Here is a 13,948-nt window from a genome sequence, read left to right as displayed (position 1 = left end):
ACAAATTAAAGCCAAATGAATGAATTAGGTCTAATTTGAAGAAAGACATCAGTTTACAGTAAGCGGGTGACGACAATCCCCATTTCTCCACTACTGTCAGCTAATAGTAGCCTACTTCAGCTTCAACCTGATAGCTAATTAAATATATTAACTAAAAGAGAGGGAATCACCCAAATAAACATATGCTAAATATGACAAATTATTACTCTGAAGAATATTATGTCTTTTTTTTAGTATTGATGCTAAAGGACCAGTGTGTGTAAAAGTAAGCTGTGCACTGACTGCTCTTGTTGAGTTTGTGTACTTGTTTGGTGTGTGTGCTCTTACTTTTCTGTGAGGTACGGGGAATATGAAGATAGCTGTAGAAGCCAGTATAGACCCTGAGCTGGCTCTCTGTCACAGTGTACTCCTTCAAGTACCCATTGAGGGAAAAGCTCCCCGTCCACTCTAGCCAAATAACTGTCAGGTTACCGTCCACTGACAAGGGAGACACATACTGGGGGGCTGAGGGGTGACAAAGAGGGAAGATCAGAGATGTCTGGATATGTTATAATATGGTTTTTGATGGTAATTTGAGGGGAGCTATGAAAGTGTTACCTTCGCTGAGTGTGCTAACTGTTGTCCAGTTGGAGGCAGTGCTGCCCATGTTGTTGAAGCAGGCAGCCCTCAGCTGGTAGGTGGAGTATGGTTGGAGACCTGCACAGTTTTGGTGTGTTTAGTGACAAAAAAAATACATGATATCTGTTATGCTAGTCCAGCTCAGGCTTGCAGACTTCCTTTTTACTGAACAGTATCTTCCTAGTCAAATAAAAAAAATGTGTTTATTACATATATCTGTGAAATCACCTGTAACATTGTAGCTTCTCTTTTTGCCAAAGAAACAGATTTCTGAAGGTCCCTCCGTGCATGGGATGGGTATTGGCTGGGGGGGCTGCGGGCAGGTCAGCCTGAGATGAAGCTCACAGCTGGACACCATGAGAAGGAGTGAGTGAGGTTATGATGTACTGTGTATCCGTTCTGTGTAATGTTGACTTAAGCCTTCTCCCCACCTCTCAATGATCCCATTTGGTGCCAGAGGCTCATCCCATTCCAGCTGAACAGAGCGGGACGTCAGGGTGACAGGGCGAGGAGGAGGCTGATCAGCTGGGGGGGCCGCCAGGGTGTGGAGCTTCCTCAGTGGACCCTGGCTACAACACTGATAAACATTCAAAATTAAAATACAGCAAACCAGAGACAAATAGTTTCATGGAGAAGTAGATTTCAGATTATTACCTGAAAGCAGGTGCAAGCTTCAATTCCTACCCAGTAGTGTGTATAAGGAAGCAAACCATGAAGTGTCTGCTGATTGGATGAACCTTCTGAGAGCTACGAGAAAAGCACAGTGTTATGTAAGACACTGAAGTTTTTAAAAAAAAAAGGAGGTGGCCGCGATCAAAATAAAAGAAAAGTTAGGATTATCGAAAACTAAATGTAGTACACGTTCTTGTTAAGTGAGGAGCAGTCTATTTACCAGAGTCCGGTTGTTGTTGTCCAGTGAGAACACTCTGTATAGACTAACAATCCCATTGGGTTGGGCTGGAGGAAGGATGTCCACTACTGCTGAGGTTGCTGAAACATGAAGGAAAATGGGCGAGCTAACACCCTCCGGTGGGGCAGGTCCTGTTTTCCCACTGACCCAAGGACTGGCAGCATGACCGGCTGAGTTCACTGCCCACACCTGTCACACACAAACCATGTCACACAAGTAATTAACCTGTTCAACGTTTATATTAGGGAGAACACGTTCCACATAAGTTGTTGGTTATTTTGAAAATATCTATAAACTCCTCCTGATGAAAGCTTCTCTTAATTAACCAATATTCACCAGACCAGTAGAGGATCCAATTCACTGGGCCATCCATCAAAACTACCATCAGCAGTGAGAGCAAAACCTTTTCACCAAGCAACCCAAGACTAACATATCTGCATGACAATTACTTTTCACCTTCATCAAGGAGTTATTCACACACTCACTCATACACACACACACACACTCACACACATACAAGGTAATCTTATTTGTGTGCTTGTGTTGGGTATAATTAGAGGGTGTACACAGCACAGGGTCAGGCGGGGTGGAGATTTGCATGTGTAAGTCATCTGTAGCCTGTCAGAAGTAGTGCAGAAGGCAGATGGATGGGTTTGAGCTTTCATGTTGAAAGTGCGTATCTGTGTGCGTGGTTTGTTACTTGTGGCTATGACTATGAGATTTGTGCTTGTATGCGCGTGGGTGCACGTGTGTTAAGAGTTGAATTAACCCCAATAATAGTCAATTAGGCTGTGATCAATCAGACTGATTGATCTAAGTGACAGCACAGATGGACTGAGATGGGTGAGGCGAAAGAGAAAAGGAGGATGGAGAGACGGGGGACTGGGGAGGGGAGACGGAAAGAACGTGGACAAGACTGAAGGAGATGCAGCGGGAAAGAAATTTTGTTTTGTAATTTCTTCTCACAAATCGAGATGAAACTGTTGATTCTCCTAAAACAGACAAAACTAACCTTGTTTGCAGGTCAGTAAAACATCTTCCTTCTTTTTGAAGAAGATAAGAGGAGCACATATGATGGACTCTTACTGACTTTCTCCATGTAAGCAGTACTGATCCTTGCTGGGCAATTATATATTCACCCTTTTCTGCCTTCTTCTTAACTTTTACAATAAAGCATATTGGTAAAGTAATGATGCAGCAGTTCTCTATCAGACGGAGCCTCTCTGGGTGTGAGATGTAATAAGTAGACATGAAGATCAGGCCCAGTTTGTATGATCCACAAGTTCAGTCTCAACCAATTCACTCCAAGTTATTTTTTAAGTAAAATTGACCAGAAACAGGAATTAATTACATGAACTGCATTGCAGAACGTCTGTGAATTTATTTATTTGTAAACATTTGCAACAGATTTAAATGAGGAAATTAAGATTAAACTTAGGTTGACTTTAATTAAAAAAAGCTTTCATTGTGTGTTTGTAACTATAATTCATCTGCACTGTGAAATGCTGTCCTTTCAGTTTTGCAGCATTTGAGTTGATAGTAAATCTCTGAAATAACCCTGCCACTTATATCAACAAGCGCATCATCAATAAACAATAACTCTCTTGGCAGTGGAGCACGCCAAGGCCATCACACAGTCTCCATCGCGTTTGACAGAATCATCTTCCATCATTCTGGTACAAGCTACTTTTAATTTTATTTGTTAAATTAATCATTAGACAATCGGCATGTTTTTATTTAATCGGTCAGTTGTTCAGTGTTGGCAGTGGTTAGCACCTTCAGGTAAACTACAACGTTTACATCCATGAGAAGGCTTCTCTCGATAATGGGCAAATTATCAGTAATTGTAAAATTAATTTTCCATCCATCAAAATAAAGCAACTATAAAAAGGCTCTAATTTTCCAAAGAGTTTATAGGCTACACTTTAATTACATCTTTACTGTTACAACTGTGGTGTTCTGAGCTAAAAACACGGTTTGAAATATTCATGGATATGTATATAATTTAATAGCATTTGGGAAGTAAAATAGATGAACAAACTCCTCTGACGTAGTAAAGAAATGTCAAACACAGCTCAGTAGGCTGAGTCCATACCTCTGCTTCCTCTATATGTCTGTGATAATATGCTATTTTAGGAAATCTCAATAAATTACTCCAATGAAGAATTATTCAATTACATTTTGCAAATCAACATGAACTTTCTCTGTTGAAAAGTAAACTGAGAAAGTTGTACTAAAAGCACAGGAGATCCTAGTTTACAGGTAGATAACTTTTTACATAGGTATGTATGTGAACTGTTACTTTGACTATTTTAGTAAAACTGTTGTGTTATTGCATATTCTCCTGAAACACTGTTGTACTGCTGTCATCAAGCCAGAAGTGTTACTGTAATCACACCTCCAGCACTGTATTAATGGTCCAGATGGACAAGTAAAAATGTTTCTTAAAAAAATGTTTCTGTTCTAAAAAACTTGAGACAGATGCTTATTTTTAGTCATTATATGTGGTTCTAGCACAAGACATGTAATGTCACTTGTTGCTTAAAACAGTTTCGCTTTAAACTGCCACTGTTGATATAAAATAACATAGATGGCAGGAATGAGGTATTCCTACCCAGCAACAACCATGATCTCCCCCTCCGTAGCAACACAGTTAGTGCCACAACATGACGCAAGACTCTGAGTGAGATTAAAAAGTTTGTGCCACTTAGTTAGAGAATAAATGTTCAAAATTAAAGTCAGCCCAGATCACCTTGCCCTTGATCCAGTGCTATGAGGTAGAATTCATTTCACTGTCCTTATATCATCTACAAACTTTTTACTGCTTTCTCTCTGCTCTTCTCCTCTCGCCTCCCATTGGACCATGATTTGGCTTGTTAGACACAAAATAAAAATATACCCCGTAAGCTGCCATGGCAGCAAAAGAGCCACCATGGCAACAAACGATTTCAGTACACTTCCAGACGGTATTCCAGCCTTTTTATTGGATCACTGGATTGCAGACTGCATTTTAGCGCTCTGATAGGCGGACACAGTAACTTGGCGGGTGCATCTACTTGGGGTGAAGGGGCTAAGTTGTGTGAAAGTGGGCAGTAATTAAAAGCACGCATAAAACTGTCAATAGGAGCTTATGACCCAGTGTAATTAGCCTAATATGATTTCTCTCTCTGCACTGTGCTGTGCTAAACTGAACTGACTTGTCCTTGTGTATGCCACAGCACAGAGACAGAAAGGATGAAGGCCAGATTGTAACAGACAGATTACCTGGCAAAAAAACAGAAAGGCAAACAAGTAGCTGGCTGGGTTCCTAGACAACCACGGCCTATACGCTGATAAGTCACCATATAGGCAGATAACACCTCACTTTGTGAAGTAGTTGATGAATACCTTGCAAGTTACATATCCACAAATGTACTAACACGCTGTGCAGACACGCACATTTACAGGCACGCTCAAACACATCTATTACAACTGTGTACATGTGTTCATGACTAACACACGAACCACCAGCTCGTTTATGCACCCCAATCCCCCACCGGCGAATCCTCCGGGGACATGTAGCGGTCACCATTAAAAGGTCTTTCCAATACAAGCTCTGTTACCAAGGGGGCTAACAGTTAATTCGATTGGCTGGCTGGTAATCAGGAAGTGGGGTGCTTGGAGGGCCTAGTGATTAATGGCTCCGTTGCTCGCTCGTCATCTCCCATAGCTCCTCCCTCCCTCCCTCCTCATGTCATAAATTAGAACCCTCGTAAATAAAGACGGCACCACAATCAGGCAAACTTAATCAATTACATCGGTTCTCTGGCCTCTGCTCATATGTGTGACAGGTGGGAATGCTAATGTTATTGTTGCTTCCAAAGGGCTAACCTGTCAATTAGTGTACCAGTGTGCAAGCACAACAGCATGAATATGGACTGCTCCATTTAACACCTGTCTGATGACTTGTGTGTAGGATGCTGTATGAGTTGATGTATGAGTATGATCTGTTTGTGTGTGTGTGTATGTTTCTGTGTGTCTGTGTGTTTACAGACATTTAGAAAACATCTCACTGTCAAAGACGACTAAATCTTCTGATGTGTCCTGAGGCACTTAGTTTAATTCTTAATTATGTTCCTGTGTTGAACATATATGAACAAAAAAGAAGAGGAAATTTCTGCTGAACAAATAACGTGTGTTTTGGCATATAAATGTATATATCGGCAGAAAAAAATGTTTGGAACTAATTGTATTCACCTCTGAGATTGTAGTCCAATGGCTTGAAAATTTTGTCTATTTTTATCCCTTCAAAAATATACATGCAATGTGTATTATCTGGCAATGCCCATCAGTCGCCAGAAAAATTGTAAAAAATGTATAGTCTAATGCTTATTTTAAAAAAAAAGAAGATTTTACTGGGTTTGTAAAAATGAATGTAGAGATTAATGTAGAGATAAATCTGTGAAATTAGCACTTTAAAAATTTTTTTTTTTAATACAATAACACATAAACAACAAAGTTCATACCCTATTAAAAATCTGAATTTGGCATTATCTCTGTGAGAGAAACTGATTTTGGGCATGTAAGTGTTATATTCCAGCAGTAAACAACCTCATCATCCTCATTTATGAAGATTTATGAACTTTCCAGCCTCATGTTTAGAGGATGGCTGCAAGATGGCCCATTTCATATATCACACAACCAAGCAATCATCATGTGGGTATGGGGGTTGCAAGCTCTCAAGATTTACTCAAGACAATAGGAAAATTCCAACATATATTATCTGAAAGGTCGTGGTTTAAAAGGTTTGAGAAGCACTGAGTTAGACGATTGTTCAAACATTTAGTTTTGCTAATGAAAAGCAGTTGATACGGTCAAAACGCTGAAGAAACGTTTCTTTTAACTAGAAACTCACATTAAATTGGAATAATTCATTAGAAAGTCTCATTAGGTGTCACACAAATCTGAAAAATATAGGTAGCTTTATACCTGGTACTGGTATACAGTGTAGGGCCGAAGTCCAGTATCTTTAAATGAAGTAGAGACATTTCTGTAGACGACTGTTGCTGCATCGCTTCTGGGAGTGTCAGTGGTGAAACCTGACATGCGGTACACCTCGTAATGCAGGATTCTACCATTTGGTTGAGCTGGAGGGGACCAGGTGAGTAGGAAGCTTGTGTACAGGCTGGGGTGTGTGTCAGGTTGGAGGTCTAACAGTGGTGCAGTCTGTCCAGCAGGGGGAGCCTCCAGCGTGAGGACAGAGGACCAGTCACTGGAGGAGCATCCCAATGCTGTGCAAGCCTCAACCCTCACCTCATACCTGAAACAGAAATGCAAAAGATAAAAGGAAAATTGTGTGTGTTAAGTGTTTAAATACCCAAATATTTCTGACAAGTTCAAGACAGAATAACTGAATCTGATCATTCACAGCCAAATCTGATTCATCTTCACATTTCAGACACTTAAACCACATACTACATGCAAAAAATGCTTCTTTAGGTTCGATTTGTTATGAATGGCTTTCACTGGAAAAGGTGAAAGTTTTTCACACATCCTGCTGATGGCCCATCAACATTTTACAACCATATGGACAAAAAACCCCTTAACTTGCTGCCTGTTAGATATATAAACAAAAACAAAAAATAAATGACAACAATAATAAAAAAGGAAAACATGCATTTGACTGGTTGTTTGAATAGAAGTATTTCTCAGGTGAATGTCTACAGGTTCCTACCAGAAAGCAACAAGAATTTACACGCAGTGAGCTTGCATTGCGAGGTTACTGTGCTTTTGGAGGAGAGAATTAAATAATGACAGAGAGGAGCGAAAGAACAAAAGGAGTGAAAAGGGGATGGACAGAAGTTGAATGAACAGAAGGTCACCAAGGAGAGGGCAACTGATCTTCACACGATAAGGCTGATGAGCTTTTATTATCAGAATCTTATCAGCACATGCACATGCTCATGCATGCATCGTCACACATTCAGGTACACTGACATGCACACACACAAGGCAGACACACAGCTGCATATGCATACCCATCACCACATGCAAGCACACACATACTGTATTCAGTCTACAGTGTTATACGTGACAAAGACATTGTCACTCGCCTACATGTCTATGCTTTGCAATGTTACATCGGTAACATTATTCATTTAAAAAAGTTTATTTAAGAAAATGCTGATCAGTAAAATTTACCTGTTTATTTAAAATCTTTTTTAGATTATATTTCATTTATAGGAAAACCACACAGAGCAATAAGATCAAATACAGAATAGATTGGATCTAAGAATGAACCTGATTCTTGTTTGAAGTAACTGTGGTGTAAGTACAGTTTCTTTACATCTAACAGTAGTTTTGTTACCAAGTAGTGACACTGTTCTTGTACTTGATACTCATATCTTATCCTACTCTTCCAAACATGTCACCTTATGATACAACTGTGGGCGTGGTTTTAGCTCAGGAAGAAGAGCAGTCGTCTTTTAACTGGAAAGTTGGGAGGTCGATTCCAGGCTTCACCTGACTACATGCCAAAGTGTCCTGGGGCAAGACTCTGAACCCCAAGCTGTCTCCCCATGTTGCTATCGGGGTATGAGTGTGTGTGTGTGTGGCAAGTAGTGTAAAGAGCTTTGAGTGGTTGGCATGACTAGAAAAACACTATATGTACAAGTCCATTTACCAATTACAACTGGCTAGAAGGTGAAACACAGATATATGCAGGTCAACTCTCTCTGTACGATAAAGTTCAACAACATTTTTACATGACTGTTTAAATCCGTGACCTTTTTTGAAAGAGTTATTTAGGAGGGCCCTTATAGGTAACAGGGTCAAATAAAAAAAAACAAAAACAAAAACAAAAACAAAATGTTGCTGTCAGTGTCACAGGAAAAAATAAGCACAGCCTTTTTATATATCACATTTTCAGATAGATCAAAACTGAATACAAAGGTGTGGATGGTAAATGAGATGCCAACCATGTTCCTTAAATCTGGCCCTTGAAGGACCACAGTCTGGCAGGTTTTAGCTGTTTCAATGCTTAAATTAATCTGGCCCAAATAAATGGTTAATTTCCATGCTTGTGCAAAACCTGACAGTGTTGAGAAGAGCAGCTTCATTCAGGTGTGTTGAAACATCTAAAACCTGCAGGCCAGTAGCTGTCAAAGACCCATGTTGACAACTCCTGCCTTAGCAGATAGCAGGTGAAACTTGTCTTATTCAAACTTTCCTCTTGAAGTGGAAGTGGACTATTCAACAAAATGATAAACATGAGGACATTCAAGAACCTCAAAACACTTTAGAAAGCTAAAAACTTTAGTAGAAAAACACATTTTGGTTTATGATTCTGTGGTGAAGATGCATTAGAACTAACCTATGGTAAGGAGCCAGCCCATGTAGGATGGTGTGTCTGTCAGAGAAGGCACTGTCTTCTGGAGTGAGCACGGTGCTAATGATGCTAAGCTGGACCGGATCTCTCAGATACACGGTGTAACTGATTATGTCTCCATTAGGACGGGCTGGAGTCCGCCACTCTACTCTCACCTTGTAAGATGAACGAAGCATGAAATTAGTTTAATAATAACTTTTAATAAGTCTTTATTAAGCTGTGGATGAATAAATTACTCACCTGGCTTGCCTTCAGGGGCATTAGCATTGGAAGACCCACACCAGATGGAGCTGATGGGTGGGTTTTTGCTGTGGCTACCACACTGCTCACAGCGCCTCTACTGTTGTTAGCTTGAACAACGTAGCTGTATTCCTCACTAGGCAAAAGTGTGAAGTCATGGTAATGGGTCTCTGTGCCAACATAGATAACTTCACCATCTCTACGGAGTTCATAACCAGTGATGACACCATTCGGGTGTGTTGGTGGTCTCCAGCTGATTTCCACTGACTCAGGGCCGGTAACCTTTAGATGTGAAGGAAAAGGTTCAACCAATTAATATATTTTTCACCACAGATACGAATAATTAAGGTTGCAATACAAGTCAAAGATGAAGGAAAGATATGTACCTTAAGAATTGGGGCATCCATGCCAGTGGGAGGAGCTTCATCAGTGACAACAAACACTGCAACACTGGTGGTACAACCACCACTGGTACAAGCCAACAGTACCAGCTGATATGAAGTGTGTGGCTGCAGATCTGATAACACTGTTTTAAGATCTGTTCCACGATAAGCCTCGTTACTGTTCAGTTTTAACACATATTCTATCACTTCTCCATTCTGCATCAGAGGTTTACTCCAGGAAATGTTCATACTATTGAATGTGATGGAATCCAGTGTGGGAGCTTCCACTGCAGCAGGTGGGGCTTCCAGAGTTGTGATATTTGTTTGTGGACTGGTGATGCATCCCTCAGATGTGCAGGCTGTCACTGAGTAGCTGTAAGACACAAAATAAATTTTAGGCATTCTGGGTGGTTTTTATAAATGATAAAAATCTGATTGGGAAATCAGCAACTAAAAATGGTGGAAATAAAGAAACGATTACCTATAAGGTGAAAACGGCTGCAGATCTTCATCTGTGTAGGAGAGGACTGTTGGGTCAAAACTGAAAGAGAAACTGATATTGTTTCTTTGAATCCTGTAAGACTTGAGAACACCGTTGGGCTCCAAAGGAGGAGTCCAGGACACGATCACCTCACTGGGCCGGCCTTGGAGGTGATGCATTGTTGGAGGTCCTAGGCCACGAGGAGGGGCTTGATTGGTTGTTACAATTATCCAGGGGCTGCAGGTGTGTCCTGCTGGGTTGTGAGTACACACACTGAACTCGTATTTTGTCCAAGGACGCAAACCAGTTGCTTTAAAGGAAAATGTTTCAATGTTCTGTGGGGATTTTTCTCTGAAGAGGACCTGTTGAGAGAGTGCAGATTGTTCAGATTCATGCTTCAGAGGAAATATAATCTAATCATATTTTTTCTTAAATTACATCTTTATACACCAACAGTAGTATCAAAGATTGACTAAGTACTTCGAGGTTTTTTGTGACAAATTTTCACAGCACGGAAAAAAATTCTGATGGTCGTCAATGTCTTTAGTTTGACTTACTTTGCCCCCGTCAGGGTCATCTTCATTACTTCGTCCTCTCCCCTTTTCATCCAGACTTCTCCCAAGTACGGTGTACTCTTCTATCGGCCCATTAGGTTGAGAAGGAGGGCCCCAAGTAAGTGACACATAGTCTGGGCCAATGGAGAGAGGCCTGGGGGGTGACTGGGAAGCAGGCGGTGCTGCTGCTGTGGTAATGTGCTGAGGGGGTGTGTGAGTGCAGCCTGCTGATGTACAAGCTTCAAGAGTCAGAGAATAAATGGTCCATGGCTCCAAGCGACGAAACAGGAAACTGCGTGACAGGCCACTGAACTCCAAGTTCCCCTCACTGTACAAGTTGTAACTCTGAAAGAGAAGGGAAATAAAAGAAGAGCAAATGTAAGACGGAAGTGTTGCCGGGAGGATAGAAAGGGAAGGACACTGACAAGGATGGAAAGTAAGAGAAGGGATGTGTATAAGCTTGACATAAGTTTCTTCAGGTCAGAAAGTGTGAGTGTAGTGTGGACCATAGCAAACTTAAACTTTGTGTAAATGTATCTAAATCAGCTGCTGAAATAAAGCACAAAAGTGAATGTTATCTTTTGCTACTAGAGCGTAATTGGGTCATCGATGGTTTGGTATGTGTGCAGTTATTTTGTCATGTGCGTTTCACGTACTTTAATCACTCCATTTGGAGAAAGTGGTTCATCCCAGCTAAGCAGCAATGCTCTGCCCTGCTCTCGTTGCTCCACTGTGAAGTTAGCCAGGCCAGCTGGAGAAGCCTCCAGGGTCCTTATGTCCACCCATGGACTGGAAACACTGCCTGAAGAATTACAATACATCTAAGATCATTTAAAGCTTTCAATGGTTGGTGCTTTTTTTATTCATCCTATATGTTTTAAATGAGAAACACATTATCATTCCACCATTACCTACCTGCTCCATTCACAGCTTCCACACAGAGACTGTACTGACTGTATGGCTCAAGTCCATAGACTGTAGCCTCAAAGACCGAATCCTAATAGAGACAAAACATTTAAGAGAGTGCAGACAAGTGACAGAAGTAAAAATGGAAAAAGGTATCACACAGTAAGAGAAGGGAATGACAAGAAGAAAAAGTGGGGTTTAAGGAAAAAGGGAGTTTAGGCAAGAGTTAAAAGAGAATAGTAAAATGGATCAAATGCAGAAGCAGGAGGGGAGAGCAAGGGAAAATTAGTTACACAAACAAATCCTGCATGAATAAAATCAGTGCATTACTCATTAAAAGAGGGAAAGGAAAGGAACAATGGTGAACTAAGATGACATAACATGGGATTTGTGATATCAACATTTCAACACACAGGCTCTGCCGTGGTGAAGTAGAGAGAAGTGGCAGAAGCAGAGAGACCAGCAAGCAAGCGGCTGTCCCTTATGGGTGAATTGAAAGCTTCCAGATTGAGTGTTTATGTCACACATGCACCCTTTCATATCACATACACAAACACACACAGGCACAGGGTGTGTGCCAGTAGCTTTAGGCAGTGGGACCCAGCCCAACACCCTGGCAGACACAGGGGCAGTGTGTAAGTGTGTATGTGAGATAGAGTGGAAACACCATTTGCTAATTGATAAGAAACACACTGTTGTTTCAAAAGGCCCTGGCGTGCGATGGCATGGTAGTCTGGGAGCACGCGGCTCCAGGATGTAGCATTGTAGCCTGTTTGATTGTGAGTTTGTTTTTGACTGCGAGCTCTGAGAGTGTCTCTATGTGCAGATGTACAACACAGGAGGCTATATTTCTTTAAAGTGTTTAGTTTTCAATGAAAAATAAAATGTGTCTGTTCAGGACTGTAGGCTTTCACATAACCAAGCATATGTAAAGAGATTAACTGGTAACCCACTTCAGTGCGGCGGCAAGAGGATCAAAAAGGCTCCGGTTCAAACTGAATCAAATGAAATCCCTGACAAATCACCGTAGCATGGCACCAAGGATGAACTGTCTGAACAACAACCAGAATGCATGTACTCACTGTATTCATTTCTTGAAGCCAACATATTTTCATCCACAGTAAAACAGGATTAATAAACCCCCAGACACCTAGACACAAGCTAAATCCTCCTGCAAATCACAGCACTTTTCAGTAGACAGAGGGAGGGTGGGGCACAATGAGACAGGGAGGGGAAAGCAAGATAAAGAAAAGGGGTGAAGAGTGAACAAAAAAAAGGCATAAGAATAAAGACACTGTAATGAAATAAAATCTAAGTAAAGCTTTATTGGCTAGATAGTTGGGAAAGACAGATAGGAAAAGTATGAGGTGAGTTAGCTAATAACTGATGGAGCAAATAAAATGGAAAGAGAGGCAAGGAAAGACTGATAGCGACTGAACAAAATGAGGGAAGAGAGGAGGAAGCTAAAGCCAAAGAGAAAAAAAAAAAGATAGATGTGGCTAAAGGGAGAAACAGATTAAGTGAGCGGGAATGAGAGATCTCTCTACCTTAAAAGCCAGTGAAATATGTGAGGCATGTGGCCTATAAAGCGGTTAACATATGCACATTGTCAATAGCAGCATCTGGCACTGGTAGGTTTTATAGGAGCATGGAGACTCTGCTACATGCCTCTAGATGGCAATACATTCAAACACTTTATCACTGAAACACACCACATTAACAGCTTGCTCTCTGCATCACGCACACACACACATAGTGCACACACGTGCACACAAGAGTCAAGTGGTGCATGTAGACAGACTATAATCAAATAGTCCAACACTGAAACACACAATTATTACATTACACTAACAACTCCTACAATACCTGTTTCTCATACATACACACACATTACCATAAAATGCACAGATCAGTAAAAATGTTGGGAAAACACGCACACAAAAGTATGAAAGAAATTCAGGTAACAGAATACATTTATGCAAGGTAAGTCCTACTGTATCTTTTGTAGGGATAAACCATGGAGTGTGCAGGATGCGGTAGGAACTACTTTCACCACTCCTTGACTTGTAAGGTTTCTGTCCTTTATACTGCACTTCCACTTTACATAGTTTATAGTATAAGATTATAAACTATGGCTAAACACATGGCTTAGGTTTTTGTGCTACTTTTACCACCAATTATGTAAATACTTCTGCACTCACTGACATCCTAAAATCTGTAGCCACTGTAGTAGTAAAAACAGCCTCTGATAAATGAATTTTTCTGTCAAGTCTGTTTCTTGAGAAAGAAAAAAAGACCAACGTATGAAGACCGCATGATGAGCTACAGTGTAAGATATGAAAGGAATGAGTTCTTGTCAACTTAACTTCAGTGTACACGAGCGAGTGCATGTGTGTGCGGATGATCAAAGTTACCAGTTAATCATACAAAATGCAAAAGAACAGAGGGGAGCAAGGAGCTGAGAGGATGAGGGAGGTGATGTAGAGTGTA

The 13,948-nt window shown here is 40.8% G+C and overlaps 1 protein-coding gene across 1 annotated transcript in view; it reads right to left on the bottom strand.

Annotated features, from left to right (window-relative positions):
• The window catches only part of ush2a (Usher syndrome 2A (autosomal recessive, mild)), a gene marked incomplete at both ends in the record, with an annotated part of 245,943 nt that overhangs the window by 4,102 nt on the left and 227,893 nt on the right, over positions 1–13,948 (bottom strand). Inside the window, 14 exon segments of the mRNA XM_079260418.1 lie at positions 328–504; positions 598–696; positions 847–965; positions 1,050–1,195; positions 1,273–1,365; positions 1,511–1,717; positions 6,497–6,827; positions 8,880–9,049; positions 9,135–9,416; positions 9,521–9,890; positions 9,999–10,360; positions 10,556–10,897; positions 11,209–11,350; positions 11,464–11,549. Of these exon segments, the coding sequence (XP_079116544.1) occupies positions 328–504; positions 598–696; positions 847–965; positions 1,050–1,195; positions 1,273–1,365; positions 1,511–1,717; positions 6,497–6,827; positions 8,880–9,049; positions 9,135–9,416; positions 9,521–9,890; positions 9,999–10,360; positions 10,556–10,897; positions 11,209–11,350; positions 11,464–11,549 (2,926 nt within the window).

Source organism: Telmatherina bonti (genome assembly GCF_933228915.1).
Source record: "Telmatherina bonti genome assembly, chromosome: 1".
In the NCBI taxonomy this organism is placed as follows: Eukaryota; Metazoa; Chordata; class Actinopteri; order Atheriniformes; family Telmatherinidae; genus Telmatherina; species Telmatherina bonti.
Note: the sequence above shows the minus strand (reverse complement) of the source record. Positions and strands in the feature narration are given on the sequence as shown.